Source organism: Mobula birostris, chromosome 24, assembly GCF_030028105.1.
Source record: "Mobula birostris isolate sMobBir1 chromosome 24, sMobBir1.hap1, whole genome shotgun sequence".
NCBI classification, from domain to species: Eukaryota; Metazoa; Chordata; class Chondrichthyes; order Myliobatiformes; family Myliobatidae; genus Mobula; species Mobula birostris.
The window spans coordinates 43,002,467-43,028,076 of record NC_092393.1 but is presented as its reverse complement, the minus strand read 5'-3'; the positions used below and the strand labels follow the sequence as shown (position 1 = coordinate 43,028,076).

The following is a 25,610-nucleotide window of genomic DNA, read 5'->3' as shown; positions in this document are numbered from 1 at the left end:
GTACTGTTAATTCTGCCGATTTAACTTTTTTGCCTCTACTCAAAAAAAACTAATGAATACTGTATATCAACCCACCATCTGTTCAAAAACATCTTTAAGCATCTTCCCTTTGTCTGCCGCAAAAAAGCAAAATCTCCCGGTGGTTGCACATTTCAATTTGACTTCCCATTCCCATTCTGACACATCTGTCCACAGCCTCCTCCACTGCCATGATATGGTCAAATCAAGTTGGAGGAGCAATGCCTCATCTGGGTAGCCTCCAACTTGATGGTATGAACATTGATTTCTCTAACTTCTGGTAATATCTCCGCACTCCCCCCCGTTTCTTTTTCCATTCTCCATTCTGGTTACCCTTTCTCTTCTATTTACCTGCCCATCATCTGCCTCTGGTTTCCCTTCTTGTATCCCATTCTTCCACAGTCCATTGCCCTTTCCTATTAGATTCCTTCTTCTTCAACCCTTTATCTCTTCCACCCCTCCCTTCCCAGCTTCTTGCGCACCTTCCCCCTTACCTGGCCTTACTTATCACCCATCAGCTTGTCCTCACCCCCCCCCCCCCCCACTTTTGCATTCTGGTTTCTACCCCCTTCCTTTCCAGTCCTGATGAAGAGTCCTGGCCTAAAACTTCGACTGTTCATCCTCTCCATAGATGCTGTCTGACCTGCGAGTTCCTCCAGCAGTTGGTATATGCTGCTTAAAAGTTACCAACTTGAATTACTAAGAAGTCCAAACAGGCTGAAAATATTCCACATAAAAAGAGCATTTATTCTGATATGTTCTTTGATTAACCGATTCTATAGCAATGCAACCCTGTTGACAAGAATGAAAGCACAGGGAACCAAGAAGGTTTGACCAACCAGGAATTTCCTTAGTTTGCAAATATGAACATTTGGGGCAGGGTGAGAAAACTTGAAGTGACTGCTCATTCACCAGGCTGAATGTATGAGGGAATCAAATTGTGTAGCACTGTGGCGTTTCTTTGACCCAGTGTTTCTAATGCTGACCATTTCTCTCATCCATTCTGATCCTACTTGCCTTCATGAGTCTGTAATCTTCTATCCCTGGCCATTGTACCTAATTCTCCCACTTCTTCTGGTTCCAGGTATCAAAGTCTAGGTCTAAAATAACTTCCCATACAAAACCCCTTTAAAGTTCCTTGCTCTCACTTTATGCCTTTGTGTTTTTGTTACCCATACCATGGGAAAAATAAAATTCTGACTACCGACCCTATCATGGGTCTTATAATGTTATAGATCATTATTAGGCTTTTCCTCAGCCTTTGTAACTCTAGGATGAACAAGTCCAGCTATCACATCTCTCCCCATAACTCAAGTCCCCCAATCCAGTGCACATCCAATTAGTCATAGTCAGGCGTATTATCTTGAAGCATGCATAACCTCAAAGACATCCAACTATTCTCCTACAAGGAAAATAATTGCTCTTTCATCATTGAAAACTCTTACTTAATGAGCTGCAAATAGCAAGAAAATCTCACACAGTAAATATCATAATACTCTACAAAAGTGGATTACCACCAAGTTCTTAATGCAGCGTATCCCAATAAATGGTGTTGGTACTTACGGGGAGTAATGCCTCATCTGCTCCAACTTTTTAAATTGTCCCACATAGATGCAAGCTCAGTTGTTGGAATAGTTCTACATATTCAAACAGGTGGCTGCACACTACATTTTTATGACTGTGTTTTCGGATTTTGAAAACTAGATACAATTTATCAAATGCATTCTTTTTAAAAGTGCAAGTTACTATTCTTCATCTCGGCAATAAATCAAACAGAAATGCAAGCTACATTTAAAAATTGTTCCAACTTTTAAAACAATCTTCCAGTTGCCTGAAAGCAATACTGACTTTATTCTGCTGCAGATTCCCATTTTCAATGTCCTGTGAATCACCAAATTTATAAGGCATGTCAGGATAACGAAGACATGCAAGCTATTTGCCTGAATGAGTGCAACTCCAATTACTTCCAGGACAAAGCCGCTCAGTTAATTGGTAACCTGTCCACCACCCTGAGCATTCACTCCCTCCACATCCTTGGTTTCACATCGTGATACAAGGATGAAAATATTCATTTATTTAAATCTTTTACAATAAAATAAAGAACAAACTTGTTTGGATTGCGCAGCAGTTATATGGTTTAAGAGAATGCTTTACTTTGAAAAATTACACAAAAATCACCTGAGGCATGTTGGCTCTGGTCATATTCTCCACAACCTGTCGAGTGACATTCGTGCTCTCATAACCAAACCGACACAGATGGAATCCCAGACTCCAGTATGGAGGCATTATTGGGTAACCTATGCAGTTACATATATAAAATTATAGGAAAACTTAAGATAATATTTTGATAAAAAGAAAATGATTTTAATTTGTATAGCACCTCTCATAACGTCTTCATAGCTAATGAGTGTTTTCCTTGAAGTGTAGTCACTGATGTAATGTTGGAAAAGTTCCACATAAGATATGGGCAAAATGATGTTTCATTGAATCATAAACATGGAAGTAGGTCCCTTAGGCATTCGTCTCCATGGGGGCTTTACTCAGTATTCAGATTTATAGTCTGAAGTACATCAAGTTCTCATCCAGGTATACGACAAAGGTGATGAGAATCTCCAGTTTAGCCACTCTCGGCAATTGAAATGAATCTGCTGGCTGATAAACACCTTTTTATACTTTCATTATTCCCTTAATTCTATTCAATCAGATGAAGAATCACCTTATCGAGATCTCTCATAATAACGCAGATGTTCAGTAAAGTTTGAAAAGTGTCAAAGTGACAATTCGTAGTGCACTGGCACGGGTAATGGGCAAAGAGGAAGTTGTTCCATTGGGGCTGGGCTTCACTTGAACTGGGCCGAGACCAGAATCCTTGCGAAGAGTAACTAGAATTATTATTGAGGCTTTAAACTAAGTAGTGCAAAAGAGGGTAGTGGCAAAGTAAAACTTATAAAGTTTAAGAGAAAAGGCACAATCATCGTTTAGGGAGGCAAAATGGGGAATGATTATCAGAGTATGTCAGGAGAGAATAACTTATATAAAAATAACAGAATCATTGAAATAGAATCAGGACAGGGAAATGGTACAAAGACAAAATAGAATTCATATATCAGCAGCAACAAAAGTGAATTTAATGTCATGAATATAAATGAATGGATATGCTTTAATGATTGTGGGCTTCAGGAAAGGGATGTCGAGGGAACACACACCAGTCCTCATCAGGGGATCAGAAGTAAAAAGGGTGAGCAGTTTCAAGTTTCTGGGTATCAATATCTCTGAGCATCTATCCTGGGTCCAACATATTGATGCAATTACAAAGAAGGTACAGCAGTGGCTATACTTTATTTAGAGTTTGAGGAGATTTGGTATGTCACCAAATACACTCACATATTTCTATAGATATACAATGAAGAGCATTCCAACTGGTTGCATCACCATCTGGTGTGGAGGGGCCAATGCACATGATTGGAAAGAGCTGCAGAAAGTTTTACAGCTTCATCATGGGCACCAGCCACCAGCATCCAAGATACCTACAAAAGGCGAAACCTCAAAAAGGTGGCATTCATCATTAAGGACCCCCATCACCCATGACATGCCCTCGTCTTGTGGCTGCCAACAAGAGGAGATACGAAAGCCTGAAAACACACACTGAAAGTTTCAGGAACAGCTTCTTCCCTTAGCCGTCAGATTTCTGAATGGAAAATGAACTCATAAACACTACCTCAGTATTTTATTTCCTTCTCTTTTTGCACTACTTAATTAATTAAAAAAAAATATACTTCTTATTGTAATTTATGGTTTTTATTATTACGTATTGCAATAGACCGCTGTCGCAAAACAAATTTCCCAATATATGCCAGTAATCATAAAGACCATAAGATACAGGAGCAGAATTAGACCATTTGGTCCATCGAGTCTGCTCCGCCCTTTCATCATGGGTGATCCAGTTCCCTCTCAACCCCATTCTCCTGCCTTCTCCCAATAATCTTTCACACCCTGACTAATCAAGAACCTATCAACCTCCAAGTTAAATACACCCAATGACCTGGTCTCCATAGCTGCCTGTGGCAACAAATTCCGCAGATTCACCACCTTCTTGCTACAGAAATTGCTCCTCATCCCTGTTCTAAATGGACGTCCCTCTGTTCTGAGGCTGTTCTCTCCGGTCCTAGACTCCTCCAGTGCAGGAAACATCTTCTCCACATCCACTCTATCTCGGCCTTTCAATGTTTGATAGGTGTCACTGAGATTCCCTTGAGCGTATTTGGTAAGTAGGAGGCCTTCAAAAGTGACATTTTGAGTGTACAAAGCTTCTATGTGCCTGTAACAGGTGTAGGGAACCTTGGTTTTCAAGAGATATTAAGGTCCTCATTAAGAAAAAAGTGGAGGTGTATAGCAGGTATAGGCAGGTAGGAACAAATGAGGTGCTTATGGAGTATAAAAGATGCAAAAGAACACTTAAGAAGTAATCAGGAAGGTTCAAGGAAGGCGGGAGATTGCCCTAGCAGACAAGGTGAAGGAGAATCCTAAGGGATTCTACAGATGTGTTAAGAGCAAAAGGATTGCAAGGGACAAAATTGGTCCTCTGGAAGATCAGAATGATAATCCATGTGTGAAGCCAAAAGAGATGGGGCCGATCTTAAATAAATGTCTTGTATCTGTATTTACTCAGGAGACAGACAGAGTCAATAGAATTGAGGCAAAGTAGCATCAACTTCATGGATCCTATACAGATTACAGAGGAGGTGGTATTTACAGTGAACGGTGGGGCACTGAGGAGTATGGTAGAACAAAGGGATCTGGGAATGCAGGTCCATAATTCATTGAAAGTGGCAGCAAAGGTAGATAGGGTTGTAAAGAAAGCTTTTGGCACACTGGCCTTTAAAAATCAAAGTACTGAATAGAGGAGTTGAGATGTTATGTTGGAGTTGTACATGACATTGGTGAGGCCTAATTTGGAATATTGTGTGCAGTCTTGGTCACCTACCTACAAGAAAGATGCAAATAAGGTTGAAAGAGTACAGACAAAATTTACAAGGATGTTGCCAGGTCTGGATGACTAAGTTATAAGGAAAGATTGAATAGGATAGGAATTTATTCCTTGGAACGTAGAAAACTGGAAGGAGATTTGACGGAGCTATACAAAATTATGAGGGGTATAGATAGGGTAAGTGCAAGCAGGCTTATTTTACTGAGGACGGGTGGGACTACAACCAGAGGTCACGGGTCAAGGGAGAAAGGTGAGAAGTTAAGGGGAACCATGAGGGGAAACTTCTTCGGTCAGAAGGTCATGAGAATGAGCTGCCAGCACAAATGGTGCATGGGGGCTCAATTTCAACGTTTTAAGAGAAGTTTGGAAGGGTACATGGATGGTAAGGGTATGGAGGGCTATGGTCTCAGTGTAGCTTGATGGGAGTTGGCATCTCAAATGGTTCAACATAGACTGGATGTGTCAAAGGACCTGCTTCTGTGCTGTACATTTCTATAACTCTATTCTTTCTTATATAAGAGGCCCAGAACTGCTCACAAAACTCTGTGAGGCCTCAGCATTACATCTTTGCTTTTATATTCTAGTCCTCTCCAAATGAATGCTAACATTGCATTTGCGTTCCTCCCCTCCGACTCATCCTGCAAATTTACCTTTAGGGAATCCTGCACGAGGACTGCCAGGTCCCTTTGTTGCACCTTGGATTTTTAATTTCTGTCTCCATTTAGAAAATAGTCTATGCTTTTAATCCTTTGACCTAAGTGCATGACCATACACCTCCCGACACGGCATTCCATTTGCCACTTACTTGTCCATTCTCCTGATCTGTCCAAATCCTTCTGCAGCCTCCCTGCTTCATCAACACCACCTGGCCTTCCACCTATCTTCATATCGTCCGCAATCTTGGCCACAAAGTGATCAATTCCATCATCCATATCAATGACATACAATGTAAAAAGCAGTCCCAACATTGACCCCTGCGGAACGCCACTAGAAACTGGCAGCCACTCTTTCCCACCTGCCAGTGCTCTATCCATGCTAGTATCTTTCCTGTAATACTCTTTTCTTGTTCAGCAGCCTTACGTATGGCACAGTGCCAAAGGCTTTCTGAAAATTCAAATACATAACACGCTCTGATTCTCCTTTGTCTATCCTGCTTAATATTTCTTCAAGGAATTCCAACAGATTTGTTTGGCAAGATGTTCCTTTAAGGAAACCATGCTGACTACAGCCTATTTTATCATGTGCCTCCATGTACCCAGAAACAACATCCTTAACAATTGACTCCAACAGCTTCCCAACCACTGAGTTCAGATTAACTGGCCTATAGTTTTCTTTCTTCTGCCTCCCTCCCTTCCTGAAGAATGGAGAGACATTTACGATTTTCTGGTCCATAAGACCATAAGACAAAGGAGCAGAAGTCGGCCATTCAGCCCATCGAGTCTGCTCCGCCATTTTATCATGAGCTGATCCATTCTCCCATTTAGTCCCACTACCCCGCCTTCTCACCGTACCCTTTGATGCCCCGGCTACTCAGATACCTATCAATCTCTGCCTTAAATACACCCAATGACTTGGCCTCCACTGCTGCCCGTGGCAACAAATTCCATAGATTCACCACCCTCTGGCTAAAAAAATTTCTTCACATCTCTGTTCTGAATGGATGCCCTTCAATCCTTAAGTCATGCCCTCTCGTACTAGACTCCCCCATCATGGGAAACAACTTTGCCACATCCACTCTGTCCATGCCTTTCAATATTCGAAATGTTTCTATGAGGTCTCCCCTCATTCTTCTAAACTCCAAGGAATACAGTCCAAGAGCGGACAAACGTTCCTCGTATGTTAGCTCTCTCATTCCCGGAATCATTCCAGTGAATCTTCTCTGTACCCTCTCCAACATCAGCACATCCTTTCTTAAATAAGGAGACCAAAACAGCCCACAGTACTCCAAGCTGAGGTCTCACCAGCGCCTTATAGAGCCTCAACAACACATCCCTGCTCCTATACTCTATTCCTCTAGAAATGAATGCCAACATTGCATTCGCCTTCTTCACCACCGACTCAACCTGGAGGTTAACCTTAAGGGTATCCTGTACGAGGACTCCCAAGTCCCATTGCATCTCAGAACTTTGAATTCTCTCCCCATTTAAATAATAGTCTGCCCATTTATTTCTTCTGCCAAAGTGCATAACCATACACTTTCTAACATTGTATTTCATTTGCCACTTCTTTGCCCATTCTTCCAATCTATCCAAGTCTCTCTGCAGACTCTCTGTTTCCTCAGAACTACCGGCCCCTCCACCTATCTTCTTATTGTCAGCAAACTTAGCCACAAAGCCATCTATTCCATAATCCAAATCGTTGATGTACAATGTAAAAAGAAGCAGCCCCAACACGGACCCCTGTGGAACACCACTGGTAACTGGCAGCCAACCAGAATAGGATCCCTTTATTCCCACTCTGTTTCCTACCAATCAGCCAACGCTCTATCCACGTATGTAACTTTCCCGTAATTCCATGGGCTCTTATCTTGTTAAGTAGCCTCATGTGTGGCACCCTGTCAAAGGCCTTCTGAAAATCCAAATATACAACATCCACTGCATCTCCCTTGTCTAGCCTACTTGTAATTTCCTCAAAAAATTGTAATAGGTTTGTCAGGGAGGATTTTCCTTTAAGGAATCCATGCTCAGTTCTGCCTATCTTGTCATATGCCTCCAGGTACTCTGTAACCTCATCCTTGACAATCGACTCCAACAACTTCCCAACCACCGATTTCAAGCTAACAGGTCTATAATTTCCTTTTTGCTTCCTTGCCCCCTTCTTAAATAGCGGAGTGACATTTGCAATCTTCCAGTCCTCCGGAACCATGCCAGAACCCATCGACTTTTGAAAGATCATCGCTAATGCCTCCACAGCTACTTCCTTCAGAACATGAGGGTGCATTCCATCTGGTCCAGGAGATTTATCTACCTTTAGACTATTCAGCTTCCTGAGTACTTTCTCTGTCGTAATTATGACTGTGCACACTTCTCTTCCCTGCCACCCTTGAGTGTCCGGTATACTGCTGATGTCTTCCTCAGTGAAGGCTGATGCAAAATACTCGTTCAGTTCCTCCGCTATCTCCTTATCTCCCATTACACTTTCTCCAGCATCATTTCCTATCGTCCTATATCTACCCTCACCTGTCTTTTATTCTTTACATTCTTGAAAAAGCTTTTAGTATCCTCTTCGACATTATTTGCTAGCTTCCTTTCATAGTTAATCTTTTCCCTCTTAATGACCTTCTTAGTTTCCTTTTGTAAGCTTTTAAAAACTTCCCAATCCTCTGTCTTCCCACTAATTTTTGCTTCCTTGTATGCCCTCTCCTTTGCTTTAACTTTGGCTTTGACTTCTCTTGTCAACCATGGTTGCACCCTTTTTCCATTTGAAAATTTCTTCTTTTTTGGAATATACCTGTCTTGCACCTTCCTCACTTCTCGCATAAACTCCAGCCACTGCTGCTCTGCCGTCCTTCCCGCCAGTGTCCCTTTCCAGTCAACTTTGGCCAGTTCCTCTCTCATGCCACTGTAATTTCTTTTACTCCACTGAAATACCAACACATCAGATTTCAGCTTCTCTTTTTCAAATTTCACAGTGAACTCAATCGTGTTATGATCACTGCCTCCTAAGGGTTCCTTCACCTCAATCTCTCTAATCACCTCCGGTTCATTACACAATACCCAATCCAGTACAGCCGATCCCCTAGTGGGCTCAACAACAAGCTATTCTAAAAAGCCATCTCGCAGACATTCTACAAATTCTCTCTCTTGAGATCCAGTGCTGACCTGATTTTCCCAATCCACTCGCATGTTAAAATCCCCCACAATTATCATAACACTGCCCTTCGACAAGCCTTTTCTATTTCCTGTTGTAATTTGTAGTCCACATCACTGCAGCTGTTTGGAGGCCTATAAATAACTGCCATCAGGGTCCTTCTACCCCTGCGATTTCTTAGCTCAACCCATAAAGATTCTGCACCTTCTGATCCTATATCACCTCTTTCTAATGATTTAATATCATTTCTTACCAATAAAGCCACGCCTCCCCCTCTGCCTACCTTCCTATCCTTCCGACACACCGTGTATCCTTGGATGTTCAGCTCCCAGAGACATGCATCCTTTAGCCACGTCTCAGTGATGGCCACAATATCATACCTGCCAATCTGTAGCTGTATGACAAGATCATCCACCTTATTCCTTATGCTGTGTGCATTTAAGTATAACACCTTAAGACCAGTATTTGGTACTTTTCGCTTTGGTTTCGCTGCAACTTTATTGCACTGCAACTCATCCCAAAGGCTACAAATTTGCCCCATCACCTGCCTGTCTTTCCTGACATCTTTACTGCTCATAATCTTAGATTTATTTCTCTTTTCCCCTTCCTCCGCTCTATCATTCCGGTTCCCATCCCCCTGCCAAATTAGTTTAAACCCTCCTTAACAGCTCTATTAAACTTCTCCTCCAGGATATTGGTCCCCTTCGGGTCCTCTGAAACCATTCTAGAATCTAGTGATTCTTGAAAGATCATTACTAATGCCTCCACAATCTCTTCAGCTACCTCTTTCAGAACCCTGGGGTGTAGTCCACTTGGTCCACGTGACTTACCTACCTCAAGACCTTTCAGCTTCCCAAGCAGCTTTTTCCCTAGTAATAAGAACTACACTCACTTCTTCCCCCCGACACTCTCAAACTTCCAGCATACTGCCAGTGTCTTCTACAGTGAAGACTGATGCAAAATTATTATTCCATTTGTCTGCAAGTTCCTTGTCCTTCATTACTACCTCTCCAGCGTCATTTTCCAGCAGCCTAATAACTACTGTTGCCTCTCTTTTATTCTTTATATATCTCGAAAAAAACTTTTGGTATCTTCTTTGATATTGTTGTCTAGCTTACCTTCATATTTCATCTTTTTTTCCCCCTCTTGCTTTTTGTTGCCTTCTGTTGGTTTTTAAAAGTTTCCCCAATACTCTAAATGCTCACTTATTTTTGCTCTATTATAAGCCCTCTCTTTTGCATTTATGTTGGCTTTGACTTCTCGTCAGCTGTGCTTGCATCATGCTGCCTTTAGAATACTATTTCTTCCTTGGGATGTATCTATCCTGTACCTTTGAAATTGCTCCCAGAAACTCCAGCCATTGCTGTTCTGCTGTCATCCCTGCTAGTGTCCCCTTCCAATCAACTTTGACCAGCTCCTCTTTCATGCCTCTGTAATTCCCTTTACTCCACTGAAATACTGATACATCTGACTTTAGCTTCTACCTCACAAACTGCAGGGTGAATTGGTCACTGCTTCCTAAGGGTTCCTTTACCTTAAGCTCCCTAATTAAATTTGGTACATAACACAAGCCCAATCCAGAATTGCTGATCCCCTTGTGGGCTCAACCACAAGCTGCTCTAAAAAGCCACCTTGAAAGCACTCGACAAATTCTCTCTTGGGACCCAGTATTAACCTGATTTTCCTAATTTACCCATATATTGAAATCCCCCATGTCTATCATAACATTGTCCTTTTGACATGCTTTTTCTATAACCCATTGTAATTTGTAGCCCACATCCTGGCTGCAGCTTGGAGGCTTGTCCCATAATGAGTCTTTTTATCCTTGCATTTTCTTAGCTGTACCCACAAGGATTCTACATCTTCCTATCCTATATCACCTCTTTCGAAGGATTTGATGTAATTTTTTAGCAACAGAGCCACATTACCCCACTGCTGTCTTTTTGATACAGTGGGTATCCTTGGATGTTAAGCTCCCAACTGTAATCTTTCAGCCATGACTAGAGTGATGCCAACAATGTCATACCTACCAATCTCTAACTGTGCTAAAAGATCAGCTACTTTATTCCATATACCATGTGCCTTCAAATATAACACCTTCTGTCCTGTTTCTGTCACCCTTTTCAATTTTGTCCCTTTTACACTGCATCTCATCCCACTGACTGCAATTTTGCCCTACCATCTGCCTGTCCTTCCTGATAGTCCCCTGCCTGCCTCTGATTGTAAACCAATAGCCCTATCACTTCGGTTCCACTCCCCTGCTAAACCCACCGCAATAGCTCTGCCCACTAAGACATCGGTGCCCCTTTGGGTTCAGGTACAACCTGTCCCTTTTGTGCAGGTCATACCTTCCCAAGAAATCTGAAACCCTGCCCCTGCACCAGTTTCCCAGCCACGTATTTATCTCCCAAATAATCCTATTCTTACCCTTACTGCCACATAGCACGGGCATCAATCCAGAGATTGCTCACCTGGAGTTCCTGCTTTTCAGCCTTCTACCTAGCTCCCCAAGTTCTCTCTTCAGGACCTCCTCACTTTTTCTCCCATGTTTGGTACCAATATGTAACCAAGACTTCTGGCTGCTCTCCCTCCCCACTTTAGAATATCGTGGACCTAATCCAAGACATCCCTGACCCTGACACCCGGGAGGCAACATTCCATGTAGGTTTCTCTATCATATCCACAGAATCTCGTGTCTACTCCTCTGACTATGGAATCCCATATCACTACTGCAGTCCCCTTCTCCCGCCTTTCCTGGTCGCTGTGACTCCCCCCAATATTAAACCTGATTCTGATTTTGATTCGCAAACACGAGGAAATCTGCAGAAGCTGGAATTTCAAGCAACACACATAAAAGTTGCTGGTGAACGCAGCAGGCCAGGCAGCATCTGTAGGAAGCGGTAAAGTAAAATATTGCTACTGCCCAGGTTGGGACCTGGCTGGGTTTGAACTCAGGATCATCTGCCTTGAAGTCCAGTGCTGATCCTAGAGATGCTGCCTGGCCTGCTGCGCTCACCAGCAACTTTTATGTGTGTTCTGTGGTTTTGATTAGTGGCTATTACAGAAAAGCTGTTGCAAAATAACTAAGGTTGAGAACTAAATATTCCAGGTTATTTAATTTTTGCACTTGATAGGGGTGGCATCATAGTGTAGTGGTTAGAGTAACACTTTTAAAGGCCCAGCTGTAAGATTGGAGTTCAATTCCTGTTGCTCTTTGTAAGGAGTTCGTACACTTTACCCTTGACTGCGTGAGTCTCCGCTGAGCGCTCCAGTTTCCTGCCACATTCCAAAGATATACGGGTTAAGGTTAGTAAGTCATGATCATGATAGGCTGGTATTGAAAACATGGCAACACTTGCAGGTTGCCCCCTAGCAATCCTTTGTCAATGCAAGCAACACCTTTCACTGTGTACTTTGGTGTTTCATTGTAAATGTGACAAATAAAGCCAATCTTATCTTAATATTAAGAAAATGGAAAATGAATTGTGAGGGGAGTTTAAAGAGGTGCAACCAGAAGCATTCCGTTCGGGGTGAAACACCAGCCTGATTCCCCACAGGAGGTACAGTGGCCTTAAGATTAAGCAAGACTAGATATCTGCAACACAGTGCACAGGCTTTGCTCTTCCACCTCGAGAAGAAAATACTTGTGATACAGTGTATATAGTGAATGCCTGCCATATTGATAGCTGGGTTAGCAGGATTATTGTACGTGGAGGCATTAAGCAGGCTAAGCCTGTGTTCTCATGAACTTGGAAGATGACAATTGAACTCACTGAAATGAACAGCATTCTGAAAGGATTCAAGAGAGTTAATCCTTCCTATGGCCAGCTGTTAACCAGAGGTCACATTTGCTAAACAAGGGATTGGCCGCACAGGACTAAGATGGGAAGGTTTCTTCACCCAAACAGGTGATTAATTTTTCAAATTCAGTTCCCAAGAGAGCTGCAGAGGTTCAGTCACTGAGTACATTAAAAACAGATTGATAGATTTTTTTTTTAAGATGCAGTGAGAATCAAGGGATATCAAGTTAGTCTAGGAAAGTGGTGCTGAGGTAAAAGATCATATTCCGATTGGCAGAGCAGACATGAGAAGCCAAATGGCCGACTCCTGCTTCTATTTCTATGTTCACACTACTAAGACCGAGATACCTTATTGAAAGTGCAGGTAGGACGTATATTGAGCTGTTCTTGCCTGTCTGAATCTAGCTCCATATAGACATATTGCATCTAGAAGTCAGAGAAGAAATTTCACATATAGTACTAAATGGGGGGGGGGGGGGTGTGGAATCCACTGCAACATGGATTTTATTAATTTGAATTGTTCAGCTGGAGGCCCGCATGATAAAGAGGAAGATGTTGGTTGGGAAAAAAAAAAAAATTCTGGTCTTTGTGAATTGCAAAGTAAACCATTTGGAATCATCAATATTTCTTTTGTAACTTAATAAATTCTTTCCTTCAAAAATCCTAATTTTATTTTGTCTTCTTGAATTGAATAAAATAAAATAGAAGGGAGCAATATACACAATCACAGGCCATTGTCCATCTTTCTATTTTAATTTTAAATAATATTAACATTAATGCATAACAACCAGAAGATTAAAGATTACTCATCTGTGAATTTATTTTAAATATTCTGCATACATTATGGCATTCACTTAATAACTCTTACCTATAACATCCATATATTGCCTGATCACTGTTTTTGGATTTGGACCCAAGAACACATAAAAATCAAAGATTCCTCCAATGGTTCTCCAGGTTAGAGCAGGAGATGGCTGAAGTAAAACATCTGAATAAAATAAAATTGTGCAATTCTCAGGTATAGCATTCACTTAATAATTATGACCCCAAGGGGAAACTTCAATAGAATTATTTGTAATTAGTGATGCATGGAAAAATAAACTTCACAAGGACTTGTAAAGGATAACAAGAGATTTATGAAAGTATTCCCATAAATGAAGGTTTTCAGCTATATTGAGAAAGCCACCAAGACTGTGGTTGGTTTCCTTGGAGAGAAAAGATCAGCTAAGATTTGAACCAGATATTCAAAGTCCTCAAATACATGGTAGAATACGGAACAAATTTTCCAGGTAAAATGGGATAATAAGTTATAAACAGAATCAGTAGGAACTTTCTAAAAGGAATTAGACAAATAAATTAGAATAAATAACATATAAACAGCTGTGGTAGCATTCATTAGGATGTTCTTTCAGAGCATTAGCAGAATGATAATGGGCCGAATAGTCTTATATTGTACCGTTGGATTCTATGAACATAAACCTTCAAGAATGCTGATATCAGCTGTTCAAAGAAGAGGCAATGCAAAACTTTACTATGCCAAAAAAGAAAAAAAAAATATCAGGAAGAGAGTCAGCTTTGAATATGTTGTAATAGTTCACATTTCTACTTTACAAAATTCATATTCAGTTTGCATATACAGCATTATTGCAAAATAAATTGCCCACAAGGAAGAGTGAAAGATAAAAAACAAAATACTAGCAAGACAAAAGTGTTACTGCATTGCTGTTCAGCTATAACGATGGTTTCATATTAAATAAGGCTATCTGATTATAAAAGGAACAAACTGCTGAAGGAACTCAGCAGGTCAAGTAGCATCTACAAAGGAATGGTTAATATTTCACATCAGGTCCAGATATTTGCTCCAGATTCCAACATTTGCAGTCTTTTGTGTCTCTATCAGACCTAAAAATGAACTTCAATTTATATATTCAAGCAAGTAAATTTCTTACCTTGGGCATTACTGTTTAAAAGGAAAACTCCATGAGCTGACCCATCCTCTTCCATTACCAAATAAAAAGGGTGCGAGCCATACAAGTTGGCATTAGGCTGCAAAAACATGACAGTGTTGGTGACAGCTCACAGAAAAAGTTCTCATCTGAATTCATAATACATCTTCTGAGAATGCGCAGATTTATCATGAAATGAACTTTGAAAGTTCCTGTTTACAAATTTTTCTCCTCATGCCTTCTAACTGCATGAAAATAGGCTGTTCCGTGGGCACCAGGATCTGTTTGCAAGCTTGCAAGTTAGTCTAGAAGACACATTTTATTTGTTAGATGCTCCTTTCATCACCTGACATTCACACATGTACTGTACGTTCCTGCAGGATGACTAGCGATCCGAAGTGAGAACATTTATACGACTTCACTTTGATTAGTTCCTTTGGGAATAAAATCAGCAAGAATCCCGCTCAGTGCAGGCCAAGGCAATAATTCCTTGACTGGATCTTAGATAAAATATTGTATTGAGGCATTTTTAAAAGCCTCTTTCCGGGCATCAATTATTTGGGGAAAATGGAAGCTAACGGAGGCCAGAAAGAACAGGATGAAGAGTGTGAGTTCTAGAAAATAGCAAAAAAGCAATGAAAATGATTCATACCATCAGCAAACAGTACAGTACTGTAACAGGTTCTTTTGGCCTACTTGCCCATGACAACTGTGATGCTCATCTATTTGCCTGCATTAAGCCTGTATCCCTTTTCTTCACATGTACCTGTTCAAATGCCCGTTAACAGCTCTGATTGTATCTATCTCTGCCACCTCAAAACTCTATCTACTCTCTGCCCCTCATACTTTTATAAATCAGGTGGAGTTTTATTATTGTGCAGCTATAAAGTTTAAGTATCTATCTGGAAGAGGTAAAATCAAGGTGAACTTCGGCACATGAGATATTAACACCCTTTATTACGATAGGGGACTGAAACTCAATTCAAGGCCAAACATGATCAGTTTTCACAGCAATTCAGCTTTAGAGAGCAGAAAAAAAACACTTTAAATCTAGGTTTACATAGCAAGAACACAATTGAGAGCCTTGCACCAAACATGTGCATGCACAATCCATAGAACCACAGAAACTACAGCACAGAAACAGGCCTTTTGGCCCTTCTTGGCTGTGCCGAACCATTTTCTGCCTAGTCCCACTGACCTGCACACGGACCATATCCCTCCATACACCTCCCATCCATGTATCTGCCCAATTTATTCTTAAATGTTAAAAAAGAACCCACATTTACCACCTCGTCTGGCAGCTCATTCCATACTCCCACCACTCTCAATGTGAAGAAGCCCCCCCTAATGTTCCCTTTAAACTTTTCCCCCCTCACCCTTAACCCATGTCCTCTGGTTTTTTTTCTCCCCTTGCCTCAGTGGAAAAAGCCTGCTTGCATTCACTCTATCAATACCCATCATAATTTTATATGCCTCTATCAAATCTCCCCTCATTCTTCTACACTCCAGGGAATAAAGTCCTAACCTATTCAACCTTACTCTGTAACTGAGTTTCTCAAGTCCTGGCAACATCCCTGTAAACCTTCTCTGCACTCTTTCAACCTTATTAATATCCTTCCTGTAATTTGGTGACCAAAACTGAACACAATACTCCAGATTTGGCCTCACCAATGCCTTATACAACCTCATCATAACATTCCAGTTCTTATACTCAATACTTCGATTAATAAAGGCCAATGTACCAAAAGCTCTCTTTACGACCCTATCTACTTGTGACACCACTTTTAGGGAATTTTGTATCTGTATTCCCAGATACCTCTGTTCCACTGCACTCCTCAGTGCCTTACCATTAACCCTGTATGTTCTACCTTGGTTTGTCCTTCCAACATGCAATACCTCACACTTGTCTGTATTAAACTCCATCTGCCATTTTTCAGCCCATTTTTCCAGCTGGTCCAAGTCCCTCTGCAGGCTCTGAAAACCTTCCTCACTGTCTACTACACCTCCAATCTTTGTATCATCAGCAAATTTGCTGATCCAATTTACCACATTATCATCCAGATCATTGATATAGATGACAAATAACAATGGACCCAGCACTGATCCCTGTGGCACACCACTGATCCCTGTGGCACACCACTAGTCACAGGCCTCCACTTGGAGAAGCAATGCTCTACTACCACTCTTTGGCTTCTTCCATTGAGCCAATGTCTAATCCAATTTACCACCTCTCCATGTATACCTAGCCACTGAATTTTCCTAACTAACCTCCCATGCAGGACCTTGTCAAAGGCCTTACTGAAGTCCATGTAGACAATATCCACTGCCTTCCCTTCATCCACTTTCCTGGTAACCTCCTCGAAAAACTCCAATAGATTGGTCAAACATGACCTACCATGCACAAAGCCATGTTGACTCTCCCTAATAAGTCCAAATGCTTGTAGATTCTGTCTCTTAGTACTCCCTGCAATAACTTACCTACTACTGACGTTAAACTCACCGGCCTATAATTTCCCGGATTACTTTTTGATCCTTTTTTAAACAACGGAACAACATGAGCCACTCTCCAATCCTCCGGCACTTCACCCGTAGACAGCGACATTTTAAATATTTCTACCAGGGCCCCTGCAATTTCAACACTAGTCTCCTTCAAGGTCCGAGGGAACACCCTGTCAGGTCCCGGGGATTTATCCACTTTAATTTTCCTCAAGATAGCAAGGACCTCCTCCTTTTCGATCTGTACAGTTTCCATGATCTCACTACTTGTTTCCCTTAATTCCATAGACTTCATGCCAGTTTCCTTAGTAAATACAGACGCAAAAAACCTATTTAAGATCTCTTCCATTTCCTTTTCCCAATAGCTTCAGGATCTTCAGCATTTACTCTTCAATTTCTTTACTGAAAAAACTGGAACTTACCTTCTGATGCTTCGTCACAGTGAGAACTGGCTACCTCTGGCTATTGTTCTCCTTAACCAGAAGCAAAAAGTACTTACATGAGGTATTTGATCCCGATTCCAGAGAGTTAATTGATTCCAATCGACATTCAGGATTAGATTTGTCACGTGCTCACCCAGCCCTGAAATATGTCGTGAGGCCAGGGAGGTAGAGATCTGCAGAAATTGGTCAGCAAAAATTAATGGCCCCACTGTCGTATTCAGCCTAGAGAGAGAAAAAAAATAATAGGACATAATAGTACATTATACCACTAAAAATTATTAGAAGAGCCATTAAAAGTACAAGATCCTGTGTTTAAGTAAAGGAGGAAATAGTTCAAATGCAGGCAAATGAGACTGGTGTAGATGGGATTAAGGGTCCATTTCTGTGGTTGTTTAATAGATTTGTTATTGCTTCAGGCCTTTTTGTTCATTGTTCCATGCAATTATGAAGCTCTATATCAGGAGCCGACTTATCTTCCTTCCTAGTCTTTTTAAAATTCATTTGATGTGATGAAGGCATCACTGGCAAACCCATCATGTATTGCCCATTCTAAATGTAAAGCTAGCAATGAGCTGCCTTCTAAAACAGCTGCAGTTCTACATGACCGTACACTTTCTGACACTGTTTTCCAGCTGCCATTTCTTTGGCCATTCTGGAAAATTGGAAATATCACTCCACTCTTCAAGAAAGGAGAGAGGTAGAAGAAAGGAAACTATAGGCCAGTTAGTCTGACAGTGGTTAGGAAGATGTTGAAATTGATTATTAAGAGTAATTGGAGGTACATGATAACTAGGCCATAGCCAACATGGTTTCCTCAAAGGAAAATCTTGTCTGACAAATCTGTTGGAATTCTATGAAGAAGTAACAAGCAGGATAGATAAAGGAGAATTGGTTGATGTTGTGTACTTGGATTTTCAGAAGGCCTTTGACAAGGTGCAACACATGAGGCTGCTTAACAAGCTACGAGCCCATGGTATTACAGGATAGATTCGAGCATGGATAAAGCAGGGGCTGATTGGCAGGAGGCAAAGAGTGGGAATAAAGGGAGCCTTTTCTGATTGGCTGCTGGTGACTAGTGGTGTTCCACAGGTGCCTGTATTGGGACAGATTCTTTTTACGTTATATGTCAATGATTTGGATGATGGAATAGATGGCTTTGTTGCAAAGTTTGCAGATGATATGAAGATAGGTGGAAGAGCAGTTAGTTTTGAGGAAGTAGAGAGGCTACAGAAGGACTAAGACATATTAGATTGGGTAAAGAAATGGAAGATGAATTACAGTGTCGGGAAGTGTATGGTCATGCACCTTGGTAGAAGAAATGAAAGCGTTGACCATTTTCTAATGAGAGAAAATACAAAAAACTGAGACACAAAACAACTTTGGAGCCCTTGTGCAGGATTCCCTAAAGGTTAATTTGCAGGTTGAGTCTGCGGTGAGGAAAGCAAATGTTAGCATTCATTTCAAGAAGACTAGAATATAAAAGCACGGATACAATGTTGAAACTTTATAAAGCACTGGTGAGGCCTCATTTGGAGTATTGTGAGCAGGTTTGGGCCCCTTATCTTAGAAAGGATGTGCTGAAACTGGAAAGGGTTCAAAGGAGGTTCACAAAAATGACTCCAGGATTGAATGGCTTGTCATATGAAGAGCGTTGGATGACTCTGGACCTGTATTCACTAGAATTCAGAAGAATGAATGGTGAACGGCTTGATAGAGTGGATGTATCTTATGGTCTTATCAAACAGTTGAATACACAAGGCAGATCAATGCAGTCATCAGCATAACAAAATAAAGAGTGAGAAGTGGGCCCTGAGAGGACTGAAACGAAGATTGTTCCACAAAAAAGGGACAGGCATGCCTTGGACCACAGTCCATAGCTACAGCTTTGCTCTGGAAAAACTGAGTGGAGCTGAAGGAGAAGTTGTTCAATCTAAGAACAAACTTAGGCAGGTGAATGGGTGTGTCGTGGAGAAGAACTGGTTAGGCCTCTGCTCAAGGAGAAGAGGACAGCCCTCAGATCATCTTGATGCAGGATGGAAGTGTAAAGGGATTACATATTCACAATGAAGATGAGTCTGTTGGGACCAAAGAATTGGAAATAGTCAGAACTGCAGATGACCTCAGAGGTGATACAGATATAAGTGGGAAGAGACTGAACAAGAGGTGAAAGAATAGTCAAGTAGGAAGAAAGAAGTTCAGATAGACAAGATCAGACCTGCTTGGGGCTTTTTGTCAGGAGATCCAGGCTGCCCAGGCAGTCTGTGTGGGAATGAACAGTATAGTACAGAGGCCCTGTCCTCAGAAATCCCAACAAAGTTGACACTAATTTTGTTTTAACTGACTCTGGCAAAAACATTAAAACTGAAGCTAATAATTAAAAATAAACTGGCTTGTTTAGCTTGTAGTCCAACTCTACATTTTACAACTTCCACATTCTTTTGTCAAGGTTCTCCCTCTCTGCTCCCATTCAATTACCAAATAACCTTGTTTACAACTTATTGTCCCAGTCACCCTGATGTTACTCATCACACACATTCCCCTCATTCACCCACTCTGCAGCTTAACAAGCTTCCATTTCCATCACCACTTCAGTTCTGACCTTTTCTGAGTACCCAGCCTGAAACATTATGTTTCTCATTCCACAGATGTGACCTGACCTACTGAGTATTTCCAGAATTTCTGTTCTTGTTTTACTTTAATTAACTTTCCCTAGCAAAGTTATTTCCTTCACTGAGATTGTTTCTCATTTTCTGACCCCTCAGAAATACCCAGAGGACAACCTCTTGGTTTCCATTTGTCCACTGAATCTTTTGTCACCTCTCTGAGCCAAGTGTACCACTCTTTCAAGAAGGACCAAAACAGATCAGAGGCCAGTGCCTCCATATCAAATTGTTAATTGTGAACCTTTGTTGCTTTCTTAGGCACATGTATCCTTCTTTCAGAGAGGAGAAAAATAAAACACTTTATTTCAGGAGAAGCATCACCAAGATGCTCTGTAAATTTGTGAGGTCTCGTTATAGGAGGTTGTTGCACTTGCCTTTGAAAAAGCCCGTCTTTAAAAAGTATTCCATTTTAAAACCTTATTTTTAATGAAATATTTTCATTTTAATATTGTTAATGTTGTCTAATTATTGCAGAATAGGGAAGTTCACTTGCAATGCACAGCATAAACCAAGCTTCTTTACAATTAATATGAATCCTAGTCAATGTGCCAGACTCCCCGTTAAATTTAGTTTTATACTTTTGAGGACCAAATATATTATTATAAGAGGACCACAACGTCCTACAAGATGTCTATCTGGATGCTCATATCTACATTATTTTTGAATGAGCACACTCTTAATTCTCATAGCTGTTGACATGACTCTGGTCTCAGACTGTTATTGCTATTATTCCACTTCAGATGCAGCTGCACGCAGTGCCTTTGCTATCAGGAGTCAGGCAGCAAAGAGGTACTGTTTATAGAGACGCTGCCTCTCTCAGGTTCGTATCTGAACTCGGGTTTAATCAGTGGGAGTCTGCGCACTCTCCTTATTTCCTCCAGGTACTCCAGTTTCCTCCACATTCCAAAGATGTGTGGATTGGTAAGTTAATCAGTCTCTGTGAATTTACTCTAGAATGTACAGCAGGCATGTAGGTGAGTGGCAGAATCTAGTAGTTGGAAGCTGGGAGTGCTGTGAATAAAAATGGAATTAGCGTAGGATTAGTATAAATAGGTCTTGATGGTCAGTATGGACGGCGAGTCAAAGGGCTGTTTCCAAGCTGTATGAATCTATGAGACTCCTTTCTTTGATACTGTAGATTTCAAAGTTCCAAGTAAATTTATTATCAAAGTATGTATATGTCACCATATTCTATCCTGGGATTCATTTTCTTCCAGGTATTCATCATAGAACAAAGAAATACAAGAGAATCAATGAAAGATTACACACAAAGACTGACAAGCAAACAATGCGAAGGAAGACAAACTATGCAAATACAAAAATTACCAAGTTAAATAAACACTGAGAACATTTGTAGCGTCCTTGAAAGATCTGCCTATAAAACCAAACACTTGTCACATCCCACCAAAGCAACTTTTGAAATTTCAACTCAGCTCCTCCCAATTTTGTTTTTTAAAAGTTAAAAGACATGGAACTTTGGAATTGTCATAAAAACGAATATAGAAAGATAGTTCACCTCTTACTTCTGCCCTCTGAAGATGCTGAGCAACAGTCTCATGACATGAATTATTGCCCAGTGATATGAAGAAACAGCTAGATACGGAGCACACATCAACACTCCACAACTACATCCTGCTGGCGATGCCAAAGTTCACTCACAGTGCTAGCCAAACTATTCATGAGCTGACAGTAGGGAAAACTCTCACATATTAGCTCACTTACAATCATTAATGTGACGGAGGACTCAAAGCTACAATGCAGGACTCAATTATTGTGAACAGTTTTACCAATGCTTTTAGCTACAAACTTTAACATAGGGTAACAGCACTTGCCCAGGAGAGTGATTACTGTATAGGCCTTTGTTTTCACATGTGCTAACATACAGTACTTCTGAAGTATAAATTCTGCAAGTTAAGAAGATCGTAGAAGGATATATTGTCTAATTACTTACAGCACACGGCCATTTGATTTCCGCTGTACAATAATGCCAAAAGGTCTGGAGGAAAACTTAACAGTATAGAGCTGAGTTGAAGCTTTTTCAGTAACAACAGGTACATCAATGGGAACTTCATACCTCTTTTTCTCAAGGTCCTTCAGCTAAAAAAAATCAAAGAGCAAGAAAAAAAATCACTTCTACATATAACTTATAAACAATAAAGTTAAATATTCAGTTTTGTTGGTAATTTTATTGACAACCATATCTTTACCTGATTTCTTGAACTTCAAATATATAAATTAATATACAAATATTAATTCAGATTTAGAAACAGCAATGTATATGATCACAGAAATTCAATTTTGTTGTTACGGTTAATCTGGCATGCTCTGGATTTTTTGTGCTGCTACTGGATGTTTCCAAATTAATATTCCAAAACTTTTAATTCATTTTTTTATTTTGATGTTATACAGTACACAAGTAAAATAAATTTTCCAGTGAACTCAGTGGGTTTAGCGGAAGGGCAGAAATCCGAGCCTGGTGTATTAGAGAAAATAAGTGAATCAGCACCTGAACCAGATGCTGAACCATCAGCGTTTATCAACATACCAAATAGCTTTAGCTAATACCAAAATTTAAAGAAATGCTTTCTAAACTAAGGCAGGGGACCAAGAAACGTGCAGATATTTAAAGGAAGAGGAGATTAACACTCAAGACTAAACCCAGGCATTCTCATACACCCAAAGTTGTAGAAACCTGTCCACTCATCACCATCAACTGAGGCTAGATGGGACTTCCTTATATATCACAGCTTGGTGATCCACAATTATGAGAAACTTGCACCAATCAGCCGTTGGCTTGCATAATTGTGTCTCAGTGTTAACTCTCGCATGCTCAGCTTTGGAATATGCTGCTTATTTTCAAACATTTGTCCCTGAATGGCATCACAGTGCCGGAGATAAGATGGCTAAGAATTGTGCACTAATGTCCTGCTGATTGTTCTGAAAGAAATCAAACTAGTCAAAATGACCTACATAAAGCAAGTCTCACCATGCTTTTAATCACAAGTATGGTCATAAATTTCTAATCAGAACACAAGTACTTAAAAGATAATAATAGCCAACATTATTTTCCTTCTAATCATTTATATTCCTGTAAAAGGATGGAAAATGCCTGCAGAAAGCATCAGGATCAATATATTTTGTTACAAAGAAGAAAAACAATACAGCATGTTGACATTATTTTGGAATGAGATTTTTAAAAATTGTAAATGGTCTTTAGTGGTTTACATTAACCCTTTATGAAAAAAAAGCTGCCGATTATTCAAACCATTTTACTCTCTGATTTCATACAAGGTGTACGTGCATCGTAGATGTAAAATGCCTGTAAAAGTAGTCACCCCCCCCTTTGGAAGATTTCATGTTTTATTGCTTCACAACATTGAATCACAGTGGATTTAATCTGGATTTTTTTGAAACTGACTAACAAAAACAAAGTCACATGAAATCTTGGCTGGAGTTTGCCAGAGGCATATGGGGGACACTGAAGTCAGCTGGAAGAAGGTTCTATGGTCTGATAAAACCAAAACTGAGCTTTTTGGCCATCAGACTAAACACTATGTTTGGTTTGGCATAAGCCAACCAGCTAAACACCGCACATCAAAAACACCATCATCCCTAGTATGGTGGTGGCTGCATTATGCTGTGGGGATGTTTCACTGCAGCAGACCCTGGAAAACTTGTGAATGTAGAGGGTAAAATGAATGCAGCAAAATACAAGGAAATCTGGAGGAAAACCTGATGCAATCTACAAGAAAACTGCAACTTTGGAGAAGGTTTGTTTTCCCGCGAGTCATTTTCCCAAGCATAAAGCCAAAGCTACACAGGAATGGCTTAAAAACAACAAAGTTAATGTCTTGGATGGAAAGTCGGAGTGCAGACCTCAATCCAATTGAGAATTTGTGGCTGGACTTGAAAAGGGCTGTTCACTCACAATCCCCATGCAATCTGACAAAGCCTGAGCAGTTTTAGAAAAAAAAAATGGGGAAAAATTGCAGTGTCCAAATGTGCGAAGCTGATGGAGCCCTACACACAAAGATTCAAGGCCGTAAATGCTGCCAAAGGTACATCTGTTAAATACTGACTTGAAGGGGATGAATACTTATGCAATCACTTATATTGTGTTTTATATTTGTAATTAATTTAGATCAGTTTGTAGAGATTGTTTTCACTTTGACAAGACAGAGACTTTTTCTGTTGATCAGTGTCATAAAAAGCCAAATTAAATCAACTGTGATTCAACGTTGTAAAACAATTACACATAAAAACTTCTGGGGGGGGGGTGAATACTTGAATATTTTTTAATAGCACTGTATACATACTATAATTCCTAATTATGGTCTAACTGAAGTAACTGCACTCAAGGTTAATTACAGACTGGGTTCAATTTAAAATAAACCCAATCAACATTAGAATTGAAAAGTATCCCAGTGTGCATCACATACAAGACGTGAACAAAACTGAGGCAGTTTTAATGGAAAGGAGCATAACAAGAGGAAGATTATAAAATTATAGCAATTTCCAAATGAGAAATCAGCCATTACAGCTCCAGCAAAACCATTCTGCACTTTTGTTCTGAACTTCAGTCAGTTGAACCTGTAGCGAGTTAGACTTTGTCAGGGATCAATAATTCATTACATTGCCATGCAGAGGAATAGCTGTGATAGTAACATAAAAAAATTTATGTTACTTTAGGTGTATTTAATTGCTAGACATTCACAAATATACAAGCTATCCGACAGCTGATTGAGAAAGAAGAAATTAAAGAAGAAAGAATAATAAAATGGCAGGGAATTTGAATTTTAGCCCACTCCTGCTACCGACTGTGAACTAGTTTCAGACTTTCCAAAAAAGGTAACATCATTTCCCATCAAATGCAAAAGAAGGCTATGAGGGAGAATCAATAAATGTGTGGAGCTCCCGCTGCCAGTCAATGAACCAGAGCCCTACGTCTTACAGCTAGGCAGCATCCTTCTGACCCCAACCTCTTCATACTCTATCAGGGACAATTCATTGTTGCGGGAGCACCAGTGGAGGGCAGTGATCTATAGTAGTTCCTGGCAGGGCAGGGCACTGCACATAAACAGTGGGGGCAGGGATTCATACCAGTTTCCTGGCATGGCTGCACACAGCAGCAAGAAGGACCGATTTGAAATATGGTTTGAATCCTCTTTTGTGGGAGCCATCTTACACGCTAAAGAACAAAATAAAAAAGCAACTGTCAAAATTAAATTACTGACATCATTGCAGCCACCTATTGATGTCATTTTAAAATCTAATAACAGAATTTTATGATAAAGGCAGAAAATTCAGTATCGAGGGACATGCATATGACACCATAATGAATGAAAACTACAACAAATCAAAGGGTTAATACAATAATAAAATTAAATAATTTCAGATATGTTGAAGAACATATTCAAGTTTATTTCTTTACCATCGTGCTTAAATAC

General features: G+C 40.4%; 1 protein-coding gene across 1 annotated transcript in view; it reads right to left on the bottom strand.

Moving 5' to 3' along the window:
- Positions 1-25,610, bottom strand: part of LOC140187282 (lysosomal alpha-glucosidase-like) — a 62,923-nt gene that overhangs the window by 21,468 nt on the left and 15,845 nt on the right. The window contains exons 3-7 of the mRNA XM_072242434.1: positions 22,115-22,260; positions 17,557-17,722; positions 14,565-14,661; positions 13,484-13,603; positions 2,197-2,315 (exon numbers count right to left, since the gene is read on the bottom strand). Of these exons, the coding sequence (XP_072098535.1) occupies positions 2,197-2,315; positions 13,484-13,603; positions 14,565-14,661; positions 17,557-17,722; positions 22,115-22,260 (648 nt within the window). The remainder of the gene's footprint in view (positions 1-2,196; positions 2,316-13,483; positions 13,604-14,564; positions 14,662-17,556; positions 17,723-22,114; positions 22,261-25,610) is intronic.